This window comes from Ambystoma mexicanum, chromosome 13 (genome assembly GCF_040938575.1).
Source record: "Ambystoma mexicanum isolate Mex_15411 chromosome 13, UKY_AmexF1_1, whole genome shotgun sequence".
NCBI lineage: Eukaryota > Metazoa > Chordata > Amphibia > Caudata > Ambystomatidae > Ambystoma > Ambystoma mexicanum.
In genome coordinates, this window is record NC_090938.1 from 636,656,582 (window position 1) to 636,678,912 (window position 22,331).

At 48.1% G+C, this 22,331-nt stretch overlaps 1 protein-coding gene across 1 annotated transcript in view; it reads right to left on the minus strand.

Moving 5' to 3' along the window:
* RAPGEFL1 (Rap guanine nucleotide exchange factor like 1) overlaps positions 1-22,331 on the minus strand; it is a 293,670-nt gene that overhangs the window by 42,107 nt on the left and 229,232 nt on the right. The window contains exons 10-12 of the mRNA XM_069634578.1: positions 20,090-20,180; positions 19,296-19,346; positions 4,011-4,098 (exon numbers count right to left, since the gene is read on the minus strand). Coding sequence (XP_069490679.1) covers positions 4,011-4,098; positions 19,296-19,346; positions 20,090-20,180 — 230 coding nt within the window. The remainder of the gene's footprint in view (positions 1-4,010; positions 4,099-19,295; positions 19,347-20,089; positions 20,181-22,331) is intronic.

Sequence of the window (22,331 nt, forward strand, 5' to 3'; positions counted from 1 at the left end):
TGAGGAATGACTCTGCACCCAGGTCACCTTAAGGCATGCTCTTGCTGCATCTTTAACCTTATAAAGCACAACAGAGCGAAACTCTGCAGACTTGGGCATTAACAGAACTGTAAACGCCTCCTTCCCCGATAGGTCAAGCTACTGGCCTCTGCGGCACCTCAGAAACACTACAATGATGGGCGCAAAGTAAACCTCGGGACCTCAGTAGAGGAACAGGTAGCAATTGCAAACCGAGTTGGAGATAGCTGCCCAAATAGTTGGACCAGACTTGTTTGGACAAACAAGTCGTCCACTCAGAAGGAAGGAGGAGGGAGGCAGGTGGCAAAAAGAAACGTCTATTTACCTCATGATTCACCTGCTGTTTTGCTTTTAAGGGAGGAAATCCATGCAAACCTGTAAGTGGAGGAGATCAAAGCCTGGCAGGCCACTGAAGAGGGCCTCCAACACTGTGCGAGCTTCACCGGCATCTCCTCCCCGCCGGGATCATATTTAAAACTGCCGCCGTCTCCTACAAAGCAGACTCGAACGGAACACAAACATAATTGGCGGCTAAACTCCAAACCTCTGGAGCCTCCTGCACCAAAACTATCAAAAGTTTGGAGTCAAAGCCAGCCCATGAAGAGCAGACTCGCAAGCAGTCCTCCAATCATGCCCCGACCATCTGGAACTCAGTCCTGGCAGAGGCTTGAAATACCATCCAACATCCTCCAGTTCCTCATAACTCTATAAGCCTGGCTCTTTCGACGATACCTGCCGGAAGAAAGAAAATCCCTCTTCGCTTCTACCAACGGTGCTGTGCTACTGTATAAAATGCTAACATGAAGCAACCTAGTCACTTTGGGCGGCGGATCAGCAAGCCAGTTTAAAAAAACGGAGATTCACCCCAACAGAATTCCTTGATATATGCTGTCAATGAAATAAGCCGGGGCGAGAAGCTGAGCCCAGTACCTATCTGTCGACGGCAGAAATTGCGAGCCATTGAAAATGTAAAAAAAAAGAAAAAATAAAACCAAATCAAGCAAGATCTATGCATTGAAAGTAAAATTGTACATAGGGTAGAAAGAGGCCCCTGACAAGCATAGAAATGTGGGGTGAGCTGCGGCATGTGGAGTTTGCTTCTCTCAGAGAAGAATTCTACTGTGCATTGAATGTCTGGTCCACTGTGCTGAAGCCAGGAAAACCCAAGAGTCTCTAGGAAGATGGACTGACCGTAGCAGTGTGTAAGTAATATGTCAAGGGGCATTGCTGTACACTATACTATTGTGATGAATCCAATGGAGTCCTCACACATTCCCCTGTTGGTAAACTCCTCTCATGTGACCAGGGGAAAGCAGCCGCTACCTGATCCTGACCCTGGGGGTGGGTATTTGACAGAGGATCACATGGGAGGAGACAACTACTGGGGTCGGTCATTACTTCATTGGTTGAGACATGGTATCCCCTATTTGCACATGAGAACGACCCCCTTATACCCAATACCCTAATGGCCTATTGCCATGTGTCTGTTCCCCCCTTAGGGAAAACCGAGAAACCTTTTCCCAACACCCTTTAAGCCAAACTCCCACCCATGGTCTGGAAAGTAAAAGCTCCAAGAAAACTTTCTTCAGTTCTAATTCCTAATTTCATATAGCACTGATCCTTCATATGGAATCATTGAGAGAGATTGTCCAAGTGCTGTGGATCAGTTGTTATTAGTGTACTCCAATTCCCACAACCACTGAAGTACTGAGACGAGGAGGATAAAGGAAATGATGGCAGAGCAGCAGGAGCCACAAGCTCAATGAGTGTGCTAGTTTTGAGAGAGCAACTGTGCGCAGGACATTTAAAAATGGAAACCAATCTATGAGAAGGAGCTCAGGAGAAGATGTCACATCTCCCTTGGGTGCGTGCGAAAACTGGAGTCACGAGCCGGTGAGGAGGAGCCAAGGGTCTTGTCAGCAAAGAGGGAAGGAATTGTTGCGAGAGCAAGCAGGGCCGCAGAAACGTTAAGAACCACAGGATGATTCCTAGGGGTTCAGCAGCTGAAGGAAGCAGTGTTACCCTCACCAGGACCTGGAGGCAAGCAGGCATGCAGGATCGGAGCAACGGGAGAAGGCAGAGAGATGCCACAGCCGCCCAGAGTGGAAGGCAAGCGGCAGAACTGCAATTCCGCCTCCTGAATTACCGGTTCACCAGGGTTGTAATGCCCCGGTGATTCCGGGAATCACAGAGGCGGAATGGTAATACGAGTCCGGTGGTATCCTGCCGGTTTGTTCGGCTCAGTTACCGCCGGACTCGTAATGAGGCCCAATGACTATAAGGAGATTGTTTGAAAGTCAAAAAGGCAGACTACAAATGCAACCCCTAACAATATATGAATGCATGAAATGCCGATATTGGGAAAACTGAAAGTGAACCTTGAAAGCACTAGAAAAACCGAATCAAGGAACAGATATACAATTGTTAATGCAAAGAGAGACTTTTACAGGTATATGGAAATAAGAAGCCCTGGCAGGCGAATAAACCTGGCAAATTGCAAGTGCTTTAGAAGTCCTGGCAGGAGAGTATACCAGGCAGTTGGAAGTGCTTAAGTCGTGCTGGCAAGGGAGTATACCAGGCAATTGCAAGCCTGCAGAAAAGTCCCAAGAAAGGACATTGTTTGATGGAACAGAGAAGGTACTTTGTAAAAGAAGGAACCCACAAGGCTGAACAGCCTAGTACCTAACAGAATTGTTGTGGGCCAAGGAGAGACACAAGGCATTTTCCCAACCCATTTATGTTAAATAAAAGTCTTTAACCAAAAACATGACAACTTTGTGCCCGGCTTTAATTTCTGACCTCTCACACTATCCACAAACGAATGCATATTGAATTATTATACCCGTACGACCAGCCTAAGGACACAGTCTCCTAAAATAGAGCAGGAATGTTTAGCCATCAGCAACTTTTCTTGTTGCTGATTTTTATTCCATCATTGACCACCCGATGAGCTGTTGGAGGCACCAATAAGTCACAGTGCATCTTGGCGCAGATGATGGCTCAGGCGGTAGTAGCCAAGCCAAAAAGTTACAGTTCCATTAAAGTTCTCGGATAGAGAAGGCCAAAAGCACCAGCTGCACCAACTGCTTCACCACAGAGTGCATCACGGGCGCAGCAGCTCAGGGGTTGAACCTCTGCAAGGAGTCTCAAAACGTTATCACAGCTCTGTGATCAAGGAATGATTTTATATTGTTTTTTGCGAAATAAATGCTACATTAGACCCAGTTGCACTCTATACATCAGTCTTATTAAGATCTGCAAGTTCTGAAAGTCACCGTTTGGGGGATGAATCTTTTTGGCACAGGAAGTCGTATTGTCCCAATCCATGTCAACCTCCCCTTTGCCAGTTAAACATGTTGCCTTTTTCAATTATTGAATAATTTGCTTATTTCTTAATTCGCCTCACTGCCCTTAATAAGTGGCCGAAGTGTACGAAAAGAAGTAGTGGCACTATGGTCCCTGCTGGCCTGCCCCAGCACCACACAAACCCTGTTACCAGCCCCCCACCCGCAAACGCAAGCCAAACCCTCAAACAAACACACCTGCTATTTAAGGGAATGTTCAGTGCAGTGCACTGAAGAGCAAGTTTCAACTTCTTGCTACACTTTTATTTTGGACCATTCCAGAACGGTTTCTTTTTAAAATAAAAGTATAGGCACAGTAAAACCTTTTTTTTTTCCAAGTGGAGGAACACCGCTCCTGCTCACTTCGACCACTGCCCTTAAGTCTACGTTTAACTAGCATGCTCAGTCTGTCAACACTAAGAAGCCATGATGGTGTCATTTGAGATTAGGGATGACCCAGATAGTTGTCAGTTTCGGCCATTTTGACTATCCACGTGCAAATCCCCATGTTTAATTGACCAGGGACCCGGCGAGGGTCACACCTGCGCAGTTGTGATTTCTGAAGGGGCAGGGCAGAGACGGACTGACCTGCGAGGGAAAATCATGGGAAAGGCAGTTAGGGCTGGGGCGTAGACAGTATCTACTCACCTTTCAGGATTAGCGGCACAAAGGGGATGACAGGCGGGCGCATCCTGGAGATCACATCTCTGTAGGTCTTGTGGTTTCGACATGGGTCCTGATAGAGAAAAGAAGGGAGGGCATAAGAGCGTGACATTATCTGCAACACTGGGCACAGTACCCTTGCACACCATACTCTAGTACCCCACAAGAGAACCAGGGCCACAGTGCCCCCCACCTCTGCAACTGGCACAGTAGCTGCGTCACTATACACAAACGCACAAGCATCACTCTACACACGCCCCGACCTCTGCCCACATCACTCTAGGGACTTCACACTGTACTCAGACATTTTGCCTACTGAGTCTATCGTGTTCGTTTCTTGTGGAGTGCCTGCCCACACTCTCAGGCCATTCAAAAGCATTGAAGGTGAAGTAGTTGCCCCCAACCCTACAGATAAGGGGTGTATCGGCCAATTGTACGGCCTAGAAATTAGCAAATACACCCAAAAATACAGGGAGTAAAAATACTTCTCACCAAAAATAGGAACCCGACACATAGGAAGGAGCCTGTTCCTTTGCTTCCACCCACACTGTCCCACAGTTATATCTGCACCCGTGGTACTCATAACGACTTGAGTAAACTAGTATTACTGCTGCACGATACGAAGAGGTAAAAATGTATCTTTTAACGTGCATGAATAACTATTGCAAGTAGGTGCAAAGAATTATGTGTTGCAAAAACATTTCTGTTCTATGGTAAAAGCATATTTTTACTCACTTATACAATCCTCCCATTGGGAGTGGTACTTTTTACTCTCTAAAAAACATTGTATTCCGAACTACAAACACCAACAAAAATTGACCAACCAACGCGTGCTTCTTCAGTACCTTCCTAAAAATGATGAGATGTACACTTTAACTACAATTGCAGTGTGTTTGGCGTTTCCCTTCCAGGAATAGATTGAACAAAATATGACAGAGGACGAAGAATGAAAAACAAAATTAACCTTAATGATGACGAAAACGTGAACATTCCTCTGATAAACAAATTGCATAGCGGATGCTCTCTTTTGAGTTGCACCTATAAAGCAATTTGCATAAGACATTGGTCGAACCTATTGGGTAAAAGAAAATTGAAATAAATAAAGTGTACATATCATCATTTTTAGGAAGACCCTGAGGAAGCATGGGTTGTTGGAATAGAACATTCACATAGTGTGAAACCAGTGTTGGTCGGTCGATTATTGTTGGCTAATTAATCTTGATTGCCGCTCATAGCATAACTTGATTTAGAAATGCAACTGCGGGATCTTGCTGGACCCCAAGGATTTAGGTAACACATTACATTGATTTATTGACTTGTTGAGTTTGGAAACGGGTATATAAGGATGTTATAAATGGAATCATATCACAATAGAAATAATTGTTTGAATTGCAATCAAATATGCAAATATTCGTACAATGTGTAAAGCAGAATTTCATAAGATCCAGGTATGGGCAAATTGGTGAGAACTTTAAATTCATAATTTTCATGTTTTAGCATTAGTACAGATGAAATGCATGAAGTTCACTGATTGAAGCATAGATGTGTGACTTTATTTACATTCAATGACAACACAAGTACAGGAGAGTACACCTGTAATAATATAATTAACATTACATACCATACAAATTCAGTGGGCACAAATTCACACAGTACTCCATTTCTTACTCGCCAAGAGTCAAATATCCCTAGCCGAAGGCTAGTGCAAATGTTGTGCGCTGCCACATGCTTATGCTTTGTAAACCGTATAGAGGATCCCAGCTCTGGGCCTCACCCATTATAATTGGATTCAGGGGAATGTGTGGAAATGTCCAGGGCCATTCGAGTGAAGTGGGCATGGCCAGGGGATTCTGATCACGTTTCAACAGAAAGATTACTTCTGGCGGGAAACTGACATTAAATGCAAGTACAGCCTTTCTTAAAGAAATGTGTAAGCCGGCTTCTCAAGCATTGAATCATCTTCCTTCCTTATGAGTTACGCAAGTAGAGAGTTGAATGGGGCAAGTGGCTGCCAAGCAGAAAAGCTCTATTGCAAGTCCCCAAGGTTCCAAGTACTACATATGAGCTAGAATAGGGGTCTGTAACCTGTAGCTATGCAGATGTGCATGCACAACATCTGGCATCAGCTGAAGCCAACATGATAAATGCTGAGGTATCATGGAGAAGTACAGTCTAAAACAAGAGCACCTACTGCTAAACCATTGGATGCAGGAGGATACTTTAGCATGGAATCTAACATGTTTGAGATTGCAGCAAAAAGAACATTTTGGGGCACATGGTTGCGCTTTTTTGTGATTGCAGCAGTGTTTTTTTAATAAAGAAAAAACATTTTTTAATTGTTTCCAGGCCATTTCTTTTCTCCACTTTTACAGTGTAGAGAAGGAACAAGTTACTTAACTGTAACTGTTGTTCTCCAGCATGGGTCTAGCATGGATTCACATGCTCATGAATATTCCCCATCGTCAGGTTGGGAATCCTCTGTAAAAAAAACAAATCAGTTTCAGTTTCGTTTCTGAACTGTCTTTCTAATAATAACCAATCACTGGTCTCTGGGTCATACTGCCTCCAGCAAAAGACTGCCCTCTACCTAAGCCCCTCCTCTGGCAGCCATCTTCAGATTTGGTAGCACATAAAGTGGCAGTAGGACCAAGAGAAGAGCCGCAGAGGGGTAGAAGGGAGGGTTCGCATGTGAATCCATGCCAGACCCATGTTGGAGAACAACAGTTACAGGTAAGTAACTTGTTCCTTCTCCAGCATGGGGTCTGGCATGGATTCACATGCTCATGAATACAAGAATAAATAGCAGTACATACATGCACAACCACGGGAGGTGGCAAAGCTCAACATTAAGCATTTCAACAACTCAACATTAAGTATCTCTTAACTCCTAACCAGGCTCACCTTCAAGCAAACAGGTTGTACAGCACTGCCTGGCCGACTCTGGACTTCTCCCTGGAATCCCGGTCAACGCAGTAGAATCTCGTGAAGGTGTGCGCTGACCTCCACGTAGCAGCGCTGCAGATGGCCAGCAGGGGCACACCAGACAGGAACGCCGTGGTAGCAGCGATCGCTTTGGTTGAATGGGCTCTCGGACGGCCGGGCAACGGTCGGTTTGCCAACCGGGGACAGTGCATGATGCAGCCGGAGAGCCATCTGGAAATGGAAGCCTTCGAGAGGGCCTTCCCTTGGTTCACAGGTCCAAAGTTCACAAACAGCTGTGATGTCTTCCAAAAACTCTTTGTGCGGTCCACGTAGAACTTCAGCGCTCTAGCCACATCCAGCGAGTGAAAAGTCATCTCAGCCGGCGACAGGAAGAAAACTGGTAACACCAAGGGCTCGTTGAGGTGGAAGTCCGACGGCACCTTGGGCATGAAGGAGGGGTGCGTCCTCAGCACTACCCTCTTCTCATGGAATGTCAGGTATGGAGGTTTACAGGAGAGGGCCTGGATCTCTCCCACTCGTCGTGCAGAGGTGATGGCCACAAGAAACGCTGTTTTTCCACGACAGGAATTTCAACAGTGCCGAATGCAGAGGTTCGAATGGCGGGCCCATGATCCTGGTCAGCACCACGTTGAGCTCCCACGCCGGGGCCAGGGCCTTCACCGGCAGAAACAAGCGGAACTGTCCTTTCATGAACTCCTTCACAAGGCGGTGAGACCACAGCGACGACCGCCCCGGAGTTCTGGTGTAGTGGGAGATAGCCGCCAGATGGATCTTGATGGAGGCATGCGCCAGCCCCACCTTGGCCAGCGATAGCAAGTACGGCAGCACTTGAGGGGCCATAATCCGTAGAGGGTTGATCTTCTATGCACGGCACCAGACAGAGAACCTCTTCCATTTATGCCCGTAGCACTTAAGAGTCGAGGACGCCCTGGCCTTTGCAACGACCTCCTTGCAGTCCTCCGGGATATCGTAGCCTCCGAACTCTAGTGCTGCAGGATCCAGGCCTGCAGGTTCAGCGATCCCGGGTCGTGATGCAGGATGGCGCCTCCTTCCCTGGAGTGAAGATCCACGTCCATCGGCTATTTGACTGGGGGAGGGGACACTGACAAGTCCAGAAGGTCCGGGAACCATATCTGCCTCTGCCACGCCGGTGCGACGAGAATCATCTTGCACCGTGACTGTCTGAGTTGACTGATGAGTCACAGAAGCAACGGCAACGGTGGGAATGCATACAGGAACAGGCCGTCCCAGGGAAATGAGAAATCATTGCCCATGCTCCCGGCTGGGGAAACCTGCTGGCGAACCTCCGGCACTTGGCGTTCGTCGACGTCGCAAATAGGACAATCTGGGGATTGCCCCGTCGTTGGAATAGGAGATCCACTTGATCGTGCCCTAGCTCCCACTCGTGGCACGAGCGCAGCTCCCTGCTGAGTGAGTCGGCGATGGTGTTCTTTATTCCTGCCAGATTGAAGGGTACCAGGAACATCCCTTGGCTGCGCTTCCTTGGTTAGGGCTGGGGATCTGGTGCCCCCCTGCTTCCGGATGTAGAACATCGTGGTGGTGTTGTCGGTGAAGATCCTTACCACCTTGCCCTTGAGGGACGAAAAGAACTACCTGAGGGCCCAGAACACGGCTCGGAGATCCAGGACATTGATGTGCAGTGACCTCTCCTCCGGGAGCCAAAGGCCTCTTGCTTGGAGATCTCTGGTGTGTGCTCCAGGGAGGCGTCCGTCATCATCGTTTCCTAATGTTCCGGGGTCTGGAAGTCCATGCCCGCCGCTAGATGCACGTGGGTGCCCCACCACCGGATCGCTAGGCGGAAAGTCTCGTTGAGTGAGATCCTGTCTTCGAAGCTGCCCGCCTCTTGCATCCAACGAGCGTCTAGGAACTCCTGCAGTGGTTGCATTTGCAACCTGCATAGGCGCACAAGGTAGATGCACGATAACATCATGCCGAGTAGGGACTTGATGGACCTCACCCTGGCCATGTCCATGGTCAACAGTCGTTGTACCTTGCCCAGGATGGCCTTCACCCTTTCCTCTGACGGCGAAGCCAATCGCGCCACTGTGTCGAGTCTGGCTCCCAGGAAAAGGGCGTCTTACGACGGTACCAAGTGGGATTTCGCGAAGTTGATCGAGGATCCCAGATCCGTGAGCAACTGGACGGTCTTCGCTGTGCGGTCGATGGCGAGTTCCCTTGATTTTGTTCAAATGAGCCAATCGTTCAGGTAGGGGTAGACGTGGATCCCCTGCAGGCGCAGCCGCACCGCCACTGGTGCTAGGCACTTGTTGAACACCTTGGGCGCCGACTTCAATCCGAAGGGAAGGGCATTGAACTGATAGTGTCGCCCCTGGACAACAAACCGTAGGAATTTTCGATGTCCTTTTAGAATGGGGATGTGGAAGTAGGCATCCTCCAAGTCCAGCAACGACAGGAAGTCGCCTTCCTCCAGCTGCCCCAGCACATGCTAGAGGGTGACCACCCGGAATTTCTAGGACTTGATGTACTTGTTTAGACGACGAAGGTCCAGGATGGGTCGGTAACCGCTGGTCTTCTTCCGGATGAGGAAGTATCGCGAGTACACTCCGGAGCCCCGGAGCCTCCTTGGGACGAGTTCTATGGCTCCCTTTCTTAGCATTGCTCGTACCTCCAGAAGTAGTTGTGGGATGTGGTTTTCCTTCCTGGCCACAGGTGGAATACGGGGACACCATCTTTGAAACTCCAGAGTGTGCCCGCAGGCCAGGGCATCTAGCACCCAACGGTCGGTGGAGATGGATTCCCACATGCTGATGAAATTCGCAAGCCGGCCTCCCACCGGGGTGCTCGGATGGGGGCCTGACACCACGGCCAGTTCAGTCCTGTTTCATCGCGGCCTTGCTGCCTTGGCCTCCGTGGCGACGACAACGGGATCCTCCGGTCTTGCCTTGTCCTCTGTAGGCTTCCTGTGACAAGGAGCCACCGCCAAATCCTTTGGAGGCACCTTGCTTGACTCTGGAGTTCCGAAAGGACGGCCGTCATTGCTGTAGAGCACCCAAGGCCCGAGCGTCTCGGTGTCCGCCTTGATGGCCTGCAGTGACTCGTCCATCTCCGTACACAGGGCCTGTATGGCCATCAAGATAGCTCCTGAATTGTCCCCTGGTACGGGCACTGGCTGCAACGGGACCGACGGATGGGGCGTGGGGCCCTCCGCGGCCCTATATTCCTCGTTGGCTCCCTCATTGCTCTCTTCGTCGGCCTCATCAGGATCCTTCCCACGGGTCCTGGATTCCTCGGATTTCTCGTCCCGGATCGCTTGGACGCTAGCCAACTCATCCTATGAGGTGGTATCCATGTCCGTTATGGCTACCTTGCCCCCCTCTTTCTCCTGCTGGGGTTTCACGGGGGTCTTCTCGATAGGCAGAAAAGAAGATTCCCTCTGCGGTGGCAGGGAATCTCTAGCCCCTGAAGCCGTCTCCACTGGGGAAACCTCCGTAGGTTTCGCCAGGGCCGCCACGACTCCTTCAATCGAGGCCTTAGCCGGGTGAATCAGGACCTTCACCACCTTAGGCGTGCCTGAGGCCTTCACCTTGGGGGGAGGGTTGCCGCCTGGCTCCCCCTCAGCTGTCTCTGTCGGGATCGACTGGGGCTTCTCTCAAAGCTTACCCGGGTTCTCAGACTTCCTCTTCACCGAGCCAGAGCGTTGGCTCGTGGTTGATGGTGTTGGTGATACGGTGCCCTGCCTGGCAGCTGAGGAGCCCAACCGATCGGTGCTCCCGGTGCCCGCGGACTCGTGGTGCTTTGCCTTTTGTTGGGCCCCCGTCGCCGGAGTGCCCTCAAAGGACTTAGAAGACCGCTCAGATTTCTTCTTCTTCTCACCCACTGCTGAGCTCTTCCCCTCCAACGACAATCTTTCATTGTCCGTTCAGACATGTTCTTAGAAAACGCACAGTCCTTCTCCACGTGCGATTTGTTGTCGTTAAGGCAGTAGAGGCACCGAGTGTGCTCATCCTCCTTAAAGACGTTCTGTACTCCGCATCCAGGGCAGCTCCTGAACAGCTTGGATCCAACAGGCATCATGCTTCCTTTGTTGTGGGTCATGTCCACCCAGGGTAGGCCTCAAAGATCTTCTGGAATCCTCAGAGAAGTGGAAACTCAACGAAAAGATGCTCTTGGGGGGCATGGAAAAGTCTGAAAACGGGTCCTCGTTGATCGGAAGTAGAATCGGTGAAGCTTGAGGCTCGATTAACCGAAAATATAAGAGTAAACTCTTTGAAAAAACGCAAAACGCAGTAAAAGCTCGAGAGCTACAGCACGAGGACTCCCAACACTTGAAAGTGCGGTAAAAATCTGAAAATGGCTGCCAGAGGAGGGGCTTAGGTAGAGGGCAGTCATTGGCTAGGGGCAGTATGACCCAGAGACCAGTCATTGGTTATTAGTAGAAAGACCTTTCAGAAACGAAACCGAAACTGATTTTTTTCTTTACCGAGGATTCCCAGCCTGACGACGGGGAACATTCATGAGCATGTGAATCCATGCCAGACCCCATGATGGAGAGCTGTATATTTCAACAAGTATGTTTCAAATAAAATAGTCTACTTCTTGCAATAATTACAATGTGCTGGATGAATTACAATGCGTAAAAGCTACATGAATCCAGCAGGAAGCACTATAAAAACACCAAATGAGGAACCTAATTACAGAAGCTGGAGGAATACTGCATGATGTGCTATGCTAATCACAATCTTATGGAATTAATTACAGCACTTAGAAGCTGGAGCAGTCCCGAAAGACGGTATAGCGTTCTTTCATCGACGGGTGCAATTCCAATGTTTTTTTTTCTGAGTACAGTTTTCCAAAAAAACTCATTGAAATATATAGGCGGGTCCTGGGAAAAGTATATATAAGGGGAGTGGGTCAGGGGGGGTTTCGAGAATAGGTTAAAAAAAATGGGGATGGGGGCTTGGCGAGGGAGGAACACCCAAAAATAAAAAAGAAATCAATTTCGATGAGTTTTCGTTAAAACAAATACTCTGAAAAAAAACCATCGAAATTACAACCATCGACGAAATGACATAGAACCCCACAAGACACGCTATATAAATCGCAGAATTATTAAACAAGTTGCAGTGCTTAGAAGCTGGATGAATCCTGCATGAAGCACTGTAAGAATCACAGTATTATTACATAATTACAGTGCTTAGAAGATGGAGGAATCCAGACTGGAGCATTACATGAACCATAACATTTACAAAATATTTAGAGCACTTACAAGCTGGAGGAATCGAGAATTAAGCTTTACATAAATCACAAAATTATGAAAACTATTAGCGCCTAGAAGCTGAAGGAATCCATAATGCAGCACTATTGAAATGAAAAAATTATGAAAACAATTACAGTGCTTAGAATCCGCAGGAATCGACAATACAGGGTCTGTGATGTGGCAATCAACCAGTGCAGGGCCAGGGCAGGGGGGCACAAAACTGTGCCTAGACGTGTGGTGTAAGACATGCCGTGCGGTGGGTGTGGGGGTACACAACACAGGGCCTAGGGATTGGGGGCTGCAATACAGGGTCAGGGGAGCACAATACAGGGCCTAGGGAGCACAATACAGGGCCATGGGAGTGGCGGTGCAAAATATATTACCAAAGGTGTGGAGGCCACAGTGCAGGGCTCAGGTGGTCCACAGGGCCAGCGGCACACAGTATAGGGCCTGGGCGGGGACATACAGGGTGGTAGCAATAGATTGTGGGAATGAAACATGAGCCTGCATGGGCGAGAAGAGTCTGTGAGTGAACGAGCGAGATTGTGGGTAAGTCGAGAGAGAAGGTGCATGCGAATGTGAGAGGATGCAAGTGATTGAGGTTGCCTGAGAAAAGGTGCAGGAGTGTGTGGGGTGCATGAAAGATGGTGTTTGCTTGCATGTGTGAGATAAATACCATAGGCAGAAAGAAAATAGATGAGGAGGGTCGGATAGGTGGGGAAACAGCACCATTGAAAGGGATTTAAAGGTAGGAATTAGGAAGACACAAAGTCATGGGCGGGGTTAAGGGAAAGAGGCACATCATGGCGGGGGCGACTGAGAGGGGGTTTGCACTGAGAGGAAAGGGGCAGAGGTAGGCACATGGGTTTCGAGGGAAAGGCCAGTAGATGTGCAGGTCAACACATAGCCTGAAATTGCTTACCCGGGGGCTGGGTTCCCACCCTCATCCTGGCAGCTGCAGGCCTCTCTTCATCCGAGGGTAGCAGACAGCCTGTGCTGGTATCACACAGGAGATCAAAGGGTCACAGGGCCATAATTTGTACACAGTCAATGACCACTCTGCATGGCACATTGCAGCGTTCCAAATTAAGATCCGATGAGCAGGAGCTAAAACCAGTACCTGGGTGTCAGGCATCACCCATTAGGCAAGGGCTACTGCTGGGGCACCAGAAGCGAGTACCCAGCGCACTGTGAATGTAACGTCCACTTGAGATGCACACTTTAACTTGTCCATTATGTAGGATTCCTTATGTTTAAATGTGCAGAAGATGTGTCCTAAATAATTCTTCTTTATTGGCATTTTCAAATAGTCCAAGTTAATGTCACATATGCATGTTTGTAAGGCAACAATTGGCCTGGGGAGCCAAAAGTAGCTCCTGGCAGCTGTCTTTAAGCTGAGCAGGCTCTCCTAGGCTAGAGGCAGGAGCTAAAGGCTAGAGGCAGGAGCTAAATAGCTCCCAGCAATTTCGAACCCTACATTGCACCGGCGCTCCTTTCATCATCCGCAGAAAGCAAAGAAAGGAGGTAAAGAGGAGGTCTTTTTTTATTCTTGGATTATTTTACCGGCTCTAGAGTGCATTTTGTGAACATTACATACAACACGTGCTTTTGCGGTTAAATCGCTATAAACTGAGGGGGGTGGGGGGAGGGGTTAGGGTATTCATTGAATATGCACTGTTTGCGACTTCCGTCCAGTTTTCTAGTGCTCCAAGGGGGGGCCATTTTGCACAGGCGGAATCCCAACCAAAGAGAGCTCAAGCTCGGCTCTACGCAGGGGCGGCGCTCAGTAGAAACTCAAACACACCAATGTGCACGAGCACAGATGCAAGTACATTTCTTTCTCGCACTGGCGTTTTTTTGCTCTGGTTTTCTTCACCTGCAATGCACTAAATAAGGATGGAAACTGCTGAGAGCTATTTTGAGCCTGCATGTAGCCTTAGAGGGCCTATTTAAATAGGCTACTTTTAAGTCGCCAGACCAGCGGCCAGAGACTTAGCCAGGATTGTCTAACAAGTGGGGCCTGCAGCTAATGTAGTTGAGCCCACTGCAGTGACATTAACATCTGTAAATGCCCCCAGTGTGCTGCTGAGTGGGCATTTACACATTAGGGTGGGCCTTACGCACTCAGGCCCTACCCCGTGTACACCTCTGCCACCGGGTGCCACACAAATATACCCCCAGTTAGACATTTATATAACTCTGTGACTGACGTGTTTGAGAATGTGCATGAAGGTTTCATTAGAAGCCCCCTAGAAGACATTGACAGAAAAATGGGTCACATGTTGGGCAAACGGTATAGCCTGATTCTCACGTGGGAGCTGGATGTGTGCCACGCGATGCGCCAGCTCCTTGCTTTCCAGACGTGGCTCCTGCTCTTGGTGCTGCAGTGCCCGATGCCGCCTGTTCACCACATTATTCCTGTCGTGGTAGTGGGAGGATGAGCAATTATGCAATGCAAACCCACAGATAGTTTACCCGGCAGTGGGAGGTAATTGGTATGGTAATTGCAGGAGCGTGGGGGGCATCTAAGTAGGGGAGGGTGAGGAGTTACAAAGGAAAACATGGGAAGGGGACAGGGTAGAAGGCAGGAAGGTTACACACGTGACTTTCTCCCTTCAGAACATTTTAAACAGTGTCGGGTTTAACTTTTGCAGACTTTGGGTCTACAGCAGTGCAGGTAAAAACAGTGGTAATACAGCAGAAATTCCATTACCACCAGGGGTGTTGCTAGGTCTGGAAAAGATCCGGGGCTAAGCTAATTTTGGGACTGGGGGCTAGCTAGCCTTTTTGGTTGTAACCCATGAGCTTCTATCCGGGGCTACAACCAAAAGACCCGGGCCTATAGCCCCTCAGCCCCCGCTAGCAATGCCTCTGATTACCACACTGCCGCCGTTCTACACGTGTGGTGGGAAGGTGAAGGATTTTTCTCCAGTAAAAAAAATCTGGAGCTAAATCCTCCACTTCCACTGAATCCCCATGGACTCAGAAAATGGGGATTAATACTGCCCTGCCACCACCAGTAATCCTGCGGTAAATCCGTGGGACCAAGTGGCGTTAACGATAACAGAATTTGGCGGTAACATGACGGATTTGCGCCCGGAATTACCACCAAACTCATAATGATGAGGTCCATTGTGTATTGGACTCTATAACGTTTATTGTAAACTAACAGTTGACTTGAAAAAAGGCACACCAAAATAAATAAATAAAACGGTTATAGTTGCCGGGCGCTCTCCAGAAATGCATCATAGTATGCCAGACTGGCGCATGACAACATTCTCAAATGTGCATCAAAGGATGGCCAAAATGCCTGTAGAATGCAGATTACAGAACTCCAGCCCAAGGAGTGGGTGGGTGGAGAAAAATATCGTTAGCCCGGATGCCGGTGGTGGGGCTTCACTGGAAATGTGGCTACGCCATGTGCAGTCATGGTGCAGCAGCGCCCCTTTCTAGATTTGAGTGATTGGTTGACATGCAGATGGAGAGAGTGGAGATGACCGACTGCACGAAGGGCAGCATTTCGCACATTCCATGCTGTGTATATACACACACACACACACACACACACACACACACACACACACCCCCCCCCCCCCCCCCCCCAAGTGCTGTAGACGCATGCGCCGCTAGACAGGTGGAGAGCGCGGAGGACAGGCCTATTTCCTGCTCTCCCACAGGTCTATGTCTTGCACAGATCAACACAATGCAATAATGCACAACTCCTGGTGATCAGCTGGCGGTGCAAGAGTCCCGCCTGGAAATACGTGTAAAAGCTCATTACAAACGTTAGACATACTGGGTATGTCAAAGCTTACTCAATTGGGCATAGCCATCGCAGAGGAGCGCTGATTCACAGATTTTCTGCTAAACATGGACCACTTTCTGTCCATTGTTAATACTCAGGGGTGTTGCTGGGTCTGGAAAAGCTCTGGGGCTACGCTGATGTCGGGACTGTCAGGACTCAGGGCTAGCTAGCCTTTTGGTTGTAGCCGCTGAGCTTCCATCTGGGGCTACAACCAAAAGACCCAGGGGCTATAGCTCCCTCAGCCTCCACCCCTAAACAAACGCCTGTGTCAGAAGAAAAGTTACATTAAAAAGGGCATATTGTTAAATTAGATGTAATCAGACCAAAGTCTTATTTTGTGATACAATAAAACCCATCAGATTAAAGACAACCACTGCAGCAAATAATTGAACAGCATGTACATGTTTCAATCCTGTCCGTGCCTCACAGCGCTTGGGCCTCCATCAATAGGAACTGGTGCCTTCCAACAGCCCAAGTCTCACTTGATCTTCTCCCCCTGTCCTTCCTTTCCATTTCTCATCCTATCCTCCCTTTCCATTTTTCATCCTCTCCTCCCTTTCCATTTCTCATCCTATCCTCCCTTCTCCTCCGCCCACTCTCCAGTTCTCTCTCCGCCTCTCCAATGCTACTCCACCTCACGCCTCCTCTTCCTCTACTCTCCACTTGCCTCTCAGCTACTCTCTAATCGTCACATCTACTACTCTCGACTCTCCACCCGACCATCTCTCATCGCAGTCAGCACACTTCCACTCTCTAATCACCCTTCTCACCCTGCTTCACCTTTTCCCCTTTACTTCCACTAAGTCTCACAGACCTTGCATGAACTCTCACACCCAAGTACCACTTTCTCTCAACAAGCAATACCTCACCTTGCACACACTCTCTGTAAGTCTCTGCCCCGCTCCGCTCCATCGTCCTTCCTCCGCCTGGTCTGTCAATCTGCTTCCTCCATTGATCTCGCCCGAACAATCCCCACTTGCTGTTCTTCCCGTTCCTTTTTATCCTCCCCCTGACGCCTCCATTAGCTTTCGCTCTCAGCCAGTCCTGTGGCCTCGCTCTCCCCCAAGGACCGGTTTACACAGATGGAAAATCATAAAACACCCTGCAACCCCCTTTTCCAAATTCGGGTCAGGTGTCTCCCGGTGGCAGCCTGGTACTTTTAAGTGTCAATTTCATAGTTAGTTTCCTGCGTGACACAGCGTGCAGCAGGAAATGCTTTGCTGACCCTGTTCGGCTCTGTGTCTCTCACCGGCAGTGGTCGAAGTGTACGAAAAGAAGTAGTGGAACTATGTTCCCTGCTTGCCTGCACCCACTCCCCACAAACCCCATCATCACGTTGTCTCCCACACACAATACACGCCACCAAACACTTGCACCTGATGTTTAATGGAACGTTCAGCGTAGTGCACTGGAAGGGCAAGTTTCAACTTCTCCCTACACTTTTATTTTAAAACGAAACCATTCCGGAACTGTTTCTTTTCAAAATAAAAGTATAGGAGCTGTAAAAGGTAATTTAAAAAAGTAGAGGAGCACCGCTCGCAACCGCTCCCGCTCCCTTCGACCACTGCTCACCGGTGGGTCGCAGACTCCTTCCCTTGCTGCAAGGACTTCGGAGTTGGTAGTTCTGAAACTGAAGAGAGAAAACACTGCCCAGCAGAGGGTTAGATTAGTATTGGGCGATAAGTGGTTCTTCTCAGACACATGCTGAGAGGACAGAGACTGGGGCTCTCCCACTCCTTCAACTTTGCTCTCGGGCAGGACTGGCTCTGGCAAACACTCTGGTAGGCCTCCTGCCCCCCCCCCACCACCTCTTTGACAGTGTCGGGCCCTTGACCCCGGCATAATATGGAAAGTATATGTGGGCTTGGGACATATTTATTGAATTTGTGGAGGGGCACACATATGCCAGTAGCATTACCATTAGCACATTATCTGCATTATACATTCTTAACACATTAATGTGATTTTAAATCAATTTATTCACAACAAAAGCACGTGTCTGAATGGTAATATGTTAATTTCAGCTATCAAGGAGCACCAGGTTCAATGAAAACCTCTTAAGCAAGTGGTCTATTCAGCCGCCTGATTCCTAAGCAATACAGCGCCCCATCCCAAAGGCCTGTGATAAAGGAGTGCATGTGCCTTGCGAACGGCCATTAGTAATCAGGTAATACCTTACCTTTGCCTGGATAATTTGCAGATGACTGTAGCATGTATACACATTGCAATGTTACAAATATACAAATGGGGACCATGCATGCCTACAGAAAACCCAAACCAGTTGGCATTGCCAATGCTGCTTTTGTATTTCCACCCACATTTCTGGGGTGATGTCTTGTAATCGTGGACTTTAACTGAAGACGGTCTTCCTTTGAAAGATGCCATTACCATCACCAAAACCTACCTTTGGGACTCTGTGCAGTGCTCTGTACTTTGCATTGCCTATTCAACTGCCTTCACATTTCTAATAAAACGATTCTCAGTGGGGGTTTTAAATAACCATAGTCTCTTTCGATGTCCCACTGTGCAGTTGCTTGTATATAGGAAGAGGGGGATTTGAAGGCTTTTTTTTTTTTTATAAAACAACCTGCAGTCTCAAACGTTACAAAGAACTTTGCAACTCCTTTAAAAGTGAACTGCCAGCCCAATACGCAACCGCGTGCTCTACGTTTTAGTGGCACTGCCAGGCCTTATATCAATGCAATTGAAACGTAATGTGTCAACGTTGTTGCATCGAATTGAATTACTTTGTGTCAATTCACTTCGATGAAATGACTTAGGGCTTTTATTTATTTTTTTATAATAGGGGTGTGCCCAACTTAATCGCCTCCCCTCTCATACTGCTTACCACCAAACATACCTATACATCGATTACTTTGCCACAAAGTAATTCCACCAGAGTGAATTCCAACAAAGTAATTCTATGAGATGAAACAACGGCATGCCTCCATAGTACCTGCCTAGGGCATTGATCTATCAATCCATCTGTGCAAATCTGTTTTCTGTAGATATGTGTAATCCTCAGGAAAGTCAAGTGGCCCAAGGCAAGGGGCACCCATTAATAGCAGTAGATACCAGTGATGGGATTATAACTGCCCCAAAGAACAGCAAATCATGAGGGAAATAAAGCCCCACTATATATATAATATATCATAAAAATAATAAAACAATCAACTGAAACAAACCATACACAAAAAAGAACAGAAACAATAACGTGAACCACAAGAAGCATCACAAAGAAGGCCGAACGTACTGTTCTGCTGAGTGTCTTGTTGCGACTCACCGTAAAATTCTCAAACTTCCGAAAGAGGTTCTTAAACTTTCCTGGCATTTTCTAAAAAAGGAAAATGAAATAAGATCAAAACTGAGAGAAAAAAAATAATATTGAATGGAAAGGATCAGATGTAGGACGCTTGAATGAATGTGGAATGTACTTGGAAGATGCAGTAACTCAGCTCGTTCTTCTGGCTCCATGAACGCACCTGGGGGAGCTAAGGGGGCTTTTCTGAATGCGTGCTTTGCCCTCGAATGATAGGCATGGGAGCTACTTGTACCATGACATACATATATGCAGCATTTGCTCTTTCCTAATGGCGGTGGATTATCGAACTACCTGCCTTATGCAGTGGGGCATAATGGTGAGATGGAGCGTCAAAAAAGCTCAACTAGTGAGGCTTGAAGGAGAGGAGAAGGGAGAATGATTCCTGTGGAAATGATGCAGAGAGGTCGAGCAAGGGTGAGGAAGGCATGAGGAAACAATGAAGAAGAGTGAGGAACACAAACAGAACAGAAAAAAGAATGAAGCGTGGGCACATGGGTAAGTATGAGCACTGTTCCAAATGTACACTCACTAAATGGCTCTTTAAAAGCGTCTCCAAGTCTTTGATGCTTACTGAGAACACTTTATTTCTGCAGGTGACCCAAGCATCTCCAGTACAGAACGCGCTCTCTAGAACCTTTCCTGATCTGTACATTTGCCTTCTATCCTTGTTCAGGACAGGGCGTTCATCTGTTTGACATCAGCAGGAATGCAGTGCGATGAAGAGCGGGGAAATCTTCCACCAAAAAAGAACGTACCTCCCAGGTGAGACGAAGCCGGCTGACCGCGGCGTTGTCCAGACCCATCACCACGGCAAAGAACGACAGCATGTCCTGGTTCTGCTTGCATCTGTGGAAAGTGCGGGAAAAGTAAGGGTCAGGGCCAGTGTTTCGCAATAATATTTCTCACAGTATTTGACAGCAAAATGAGTTGTTTTCTTTTTATACTTTCTGCGTTAACTATTACTCTTTCAGGAGAAATTTATTCCAGAAGGGGGAGAGAAGTCCAGATTAAAGTAGAAGGCAGCTTACAATGAAATTGGAAAGAGCCCACTCACAAGATGTGAAGACCTAACAAGAGACATTTTCTTCAGAGCAATGCATTTTAAATACAGGTTCGCGGTTTGGTGGCTGCATTACACATTGAGCATCTATGTAGCAGAAAATCAGAGAGAAGTGTTCAGCTCCCTGCAAGGTAGAAGTGCTAATTCTCACCCACCTGTGAGTGAGCATGTCAGCCTGACCTGCAGAACAAAACAAGGCACGTTAATTCATCATTCTCTCTTTGGCAAAGCCCCAGAATACCTCAAAGCACGGATTCCACTCTACCGACCCAAGAGGATCCCGCGCTCCTCCTTTCTTATGCAGATCCTTCCCAGTCATTGCGTCCTCCTTTTGGAGCACACTACCAGTTGCCATCAGAGCCTTGGCCAATTGACAGTTATTCAAAAAAGCACTGAAAACGCACCTTTTCGGATAACCCCTTCTTCTCTGGTTTCTTTACCTGACACTAGACCGCTGTTTCCTTTTATCCCGTCTTATTTGTTTGTCTTTGTGTGTCTTTGTGGCACCCTGATGCCTGTGGGCTCTCGGCGCAGTATAAACAAATAAATAAATAAACAAGGAACCTAGTCTTGTTGTTTGAATGTCCTTTGAATTCAGGAAGCCAGCATGAAATATCTAAGGAATGTGCTTTGTGGGAATAATACACTTTTTCACATACTGACACCAACCATGGTGCCGACAGCTCAACCGCGCTACAAGGGGTAACGGTGTGGTTTGTGGAACTGGGGCAAATCCTTACCTATTGTACAACCAGTTTCTGACTTAGTTACTACTCACATATACAAGTACATTTGGAGGTTTATTCTGGGACATTTCACCTTCTTGCTCAGCTCCTTCTGCGGGGCAGCAAGTAGAACTTAAAACTCAAAATATCGGCTCTCATACCATAAGGTGGACAACTTCAAGACCCCCAATATATATCATTGGTTGTTACAACTGCACTCGGCTGAATTTTTGTGTAACTATTCACTACATCGTAGCCACCTAAAAAAAAGTGCAGCCCAGGAACATTGTACTTTTCCTTTCATGTTCCCTTTATGGTTTTAACTGCATGCTTGCTGGAGACATAGGGCCTCATTACGAGTATTGAGGTAGCCATGCCCTTAACAAGGGCATGGCTACCTCCATACCGGGTTCCAGTACCGGGTTCTGTGAATGAGGAATTACCGGGTCATTCCGACCTTGGAGGACCCGGTAATTCCTCATGCACAAAACCATTCCCCATTCCCATTTGAGCCCCCATAAGGCGGAATGGGGATGGAGCTAATAACAGGCCTGTTATTAGCTCCCTGGTCCCCTAGCGGGACCCGGAAAGGACGCCTGGTTTTACCAGACATCTGTTCCGGGTCCCGCTAGGGGACCACGTAATCAGGCATCCCGTAATGAACGGTGACGGTCCCGTACTGGCACCCTTCATTACGGGAGCGCAAGCCTCGTAATGAGGCCCGTAGTATTTCTCATGTCCCTCCTTTAACACTAAAAGAAGGGCCCGACACATATACAAGCCGTAATTGCTGCCATGGCCTTGTTTGGGAGGAGTGTAGAGATACACGAATAATGGAATGATGGGACACCTACTAGGGCATGAAAGAGAACTGTGTCGCATCTGGGCCGACAATGGATGCTCAATCCCGAAACAGTCAAGCAGCAGGCGGCTTCAAGCGCAGACACTGCCAAGCGCATCACAGTGGGTGGCGCCTCACTCCACAATGGCAGCGGACAGGCCGGAAGTCAGGCAAGCCGCCGGAACAAGACATGTCTTCCAACCCAGAGAGCTAAAATAAGAGATTTCTGTGGATCGACATCTTTGCAACACTAAGAGACGTGTAAAGCATCTTGCACAAAGAACCACTCGCCAAGACCATCCTCCATCTTAAGGGAGGACCACAAACTCCAGCTGGACCAGGAACTCTTAGAGCCCAGTGGGGCAGTGTCA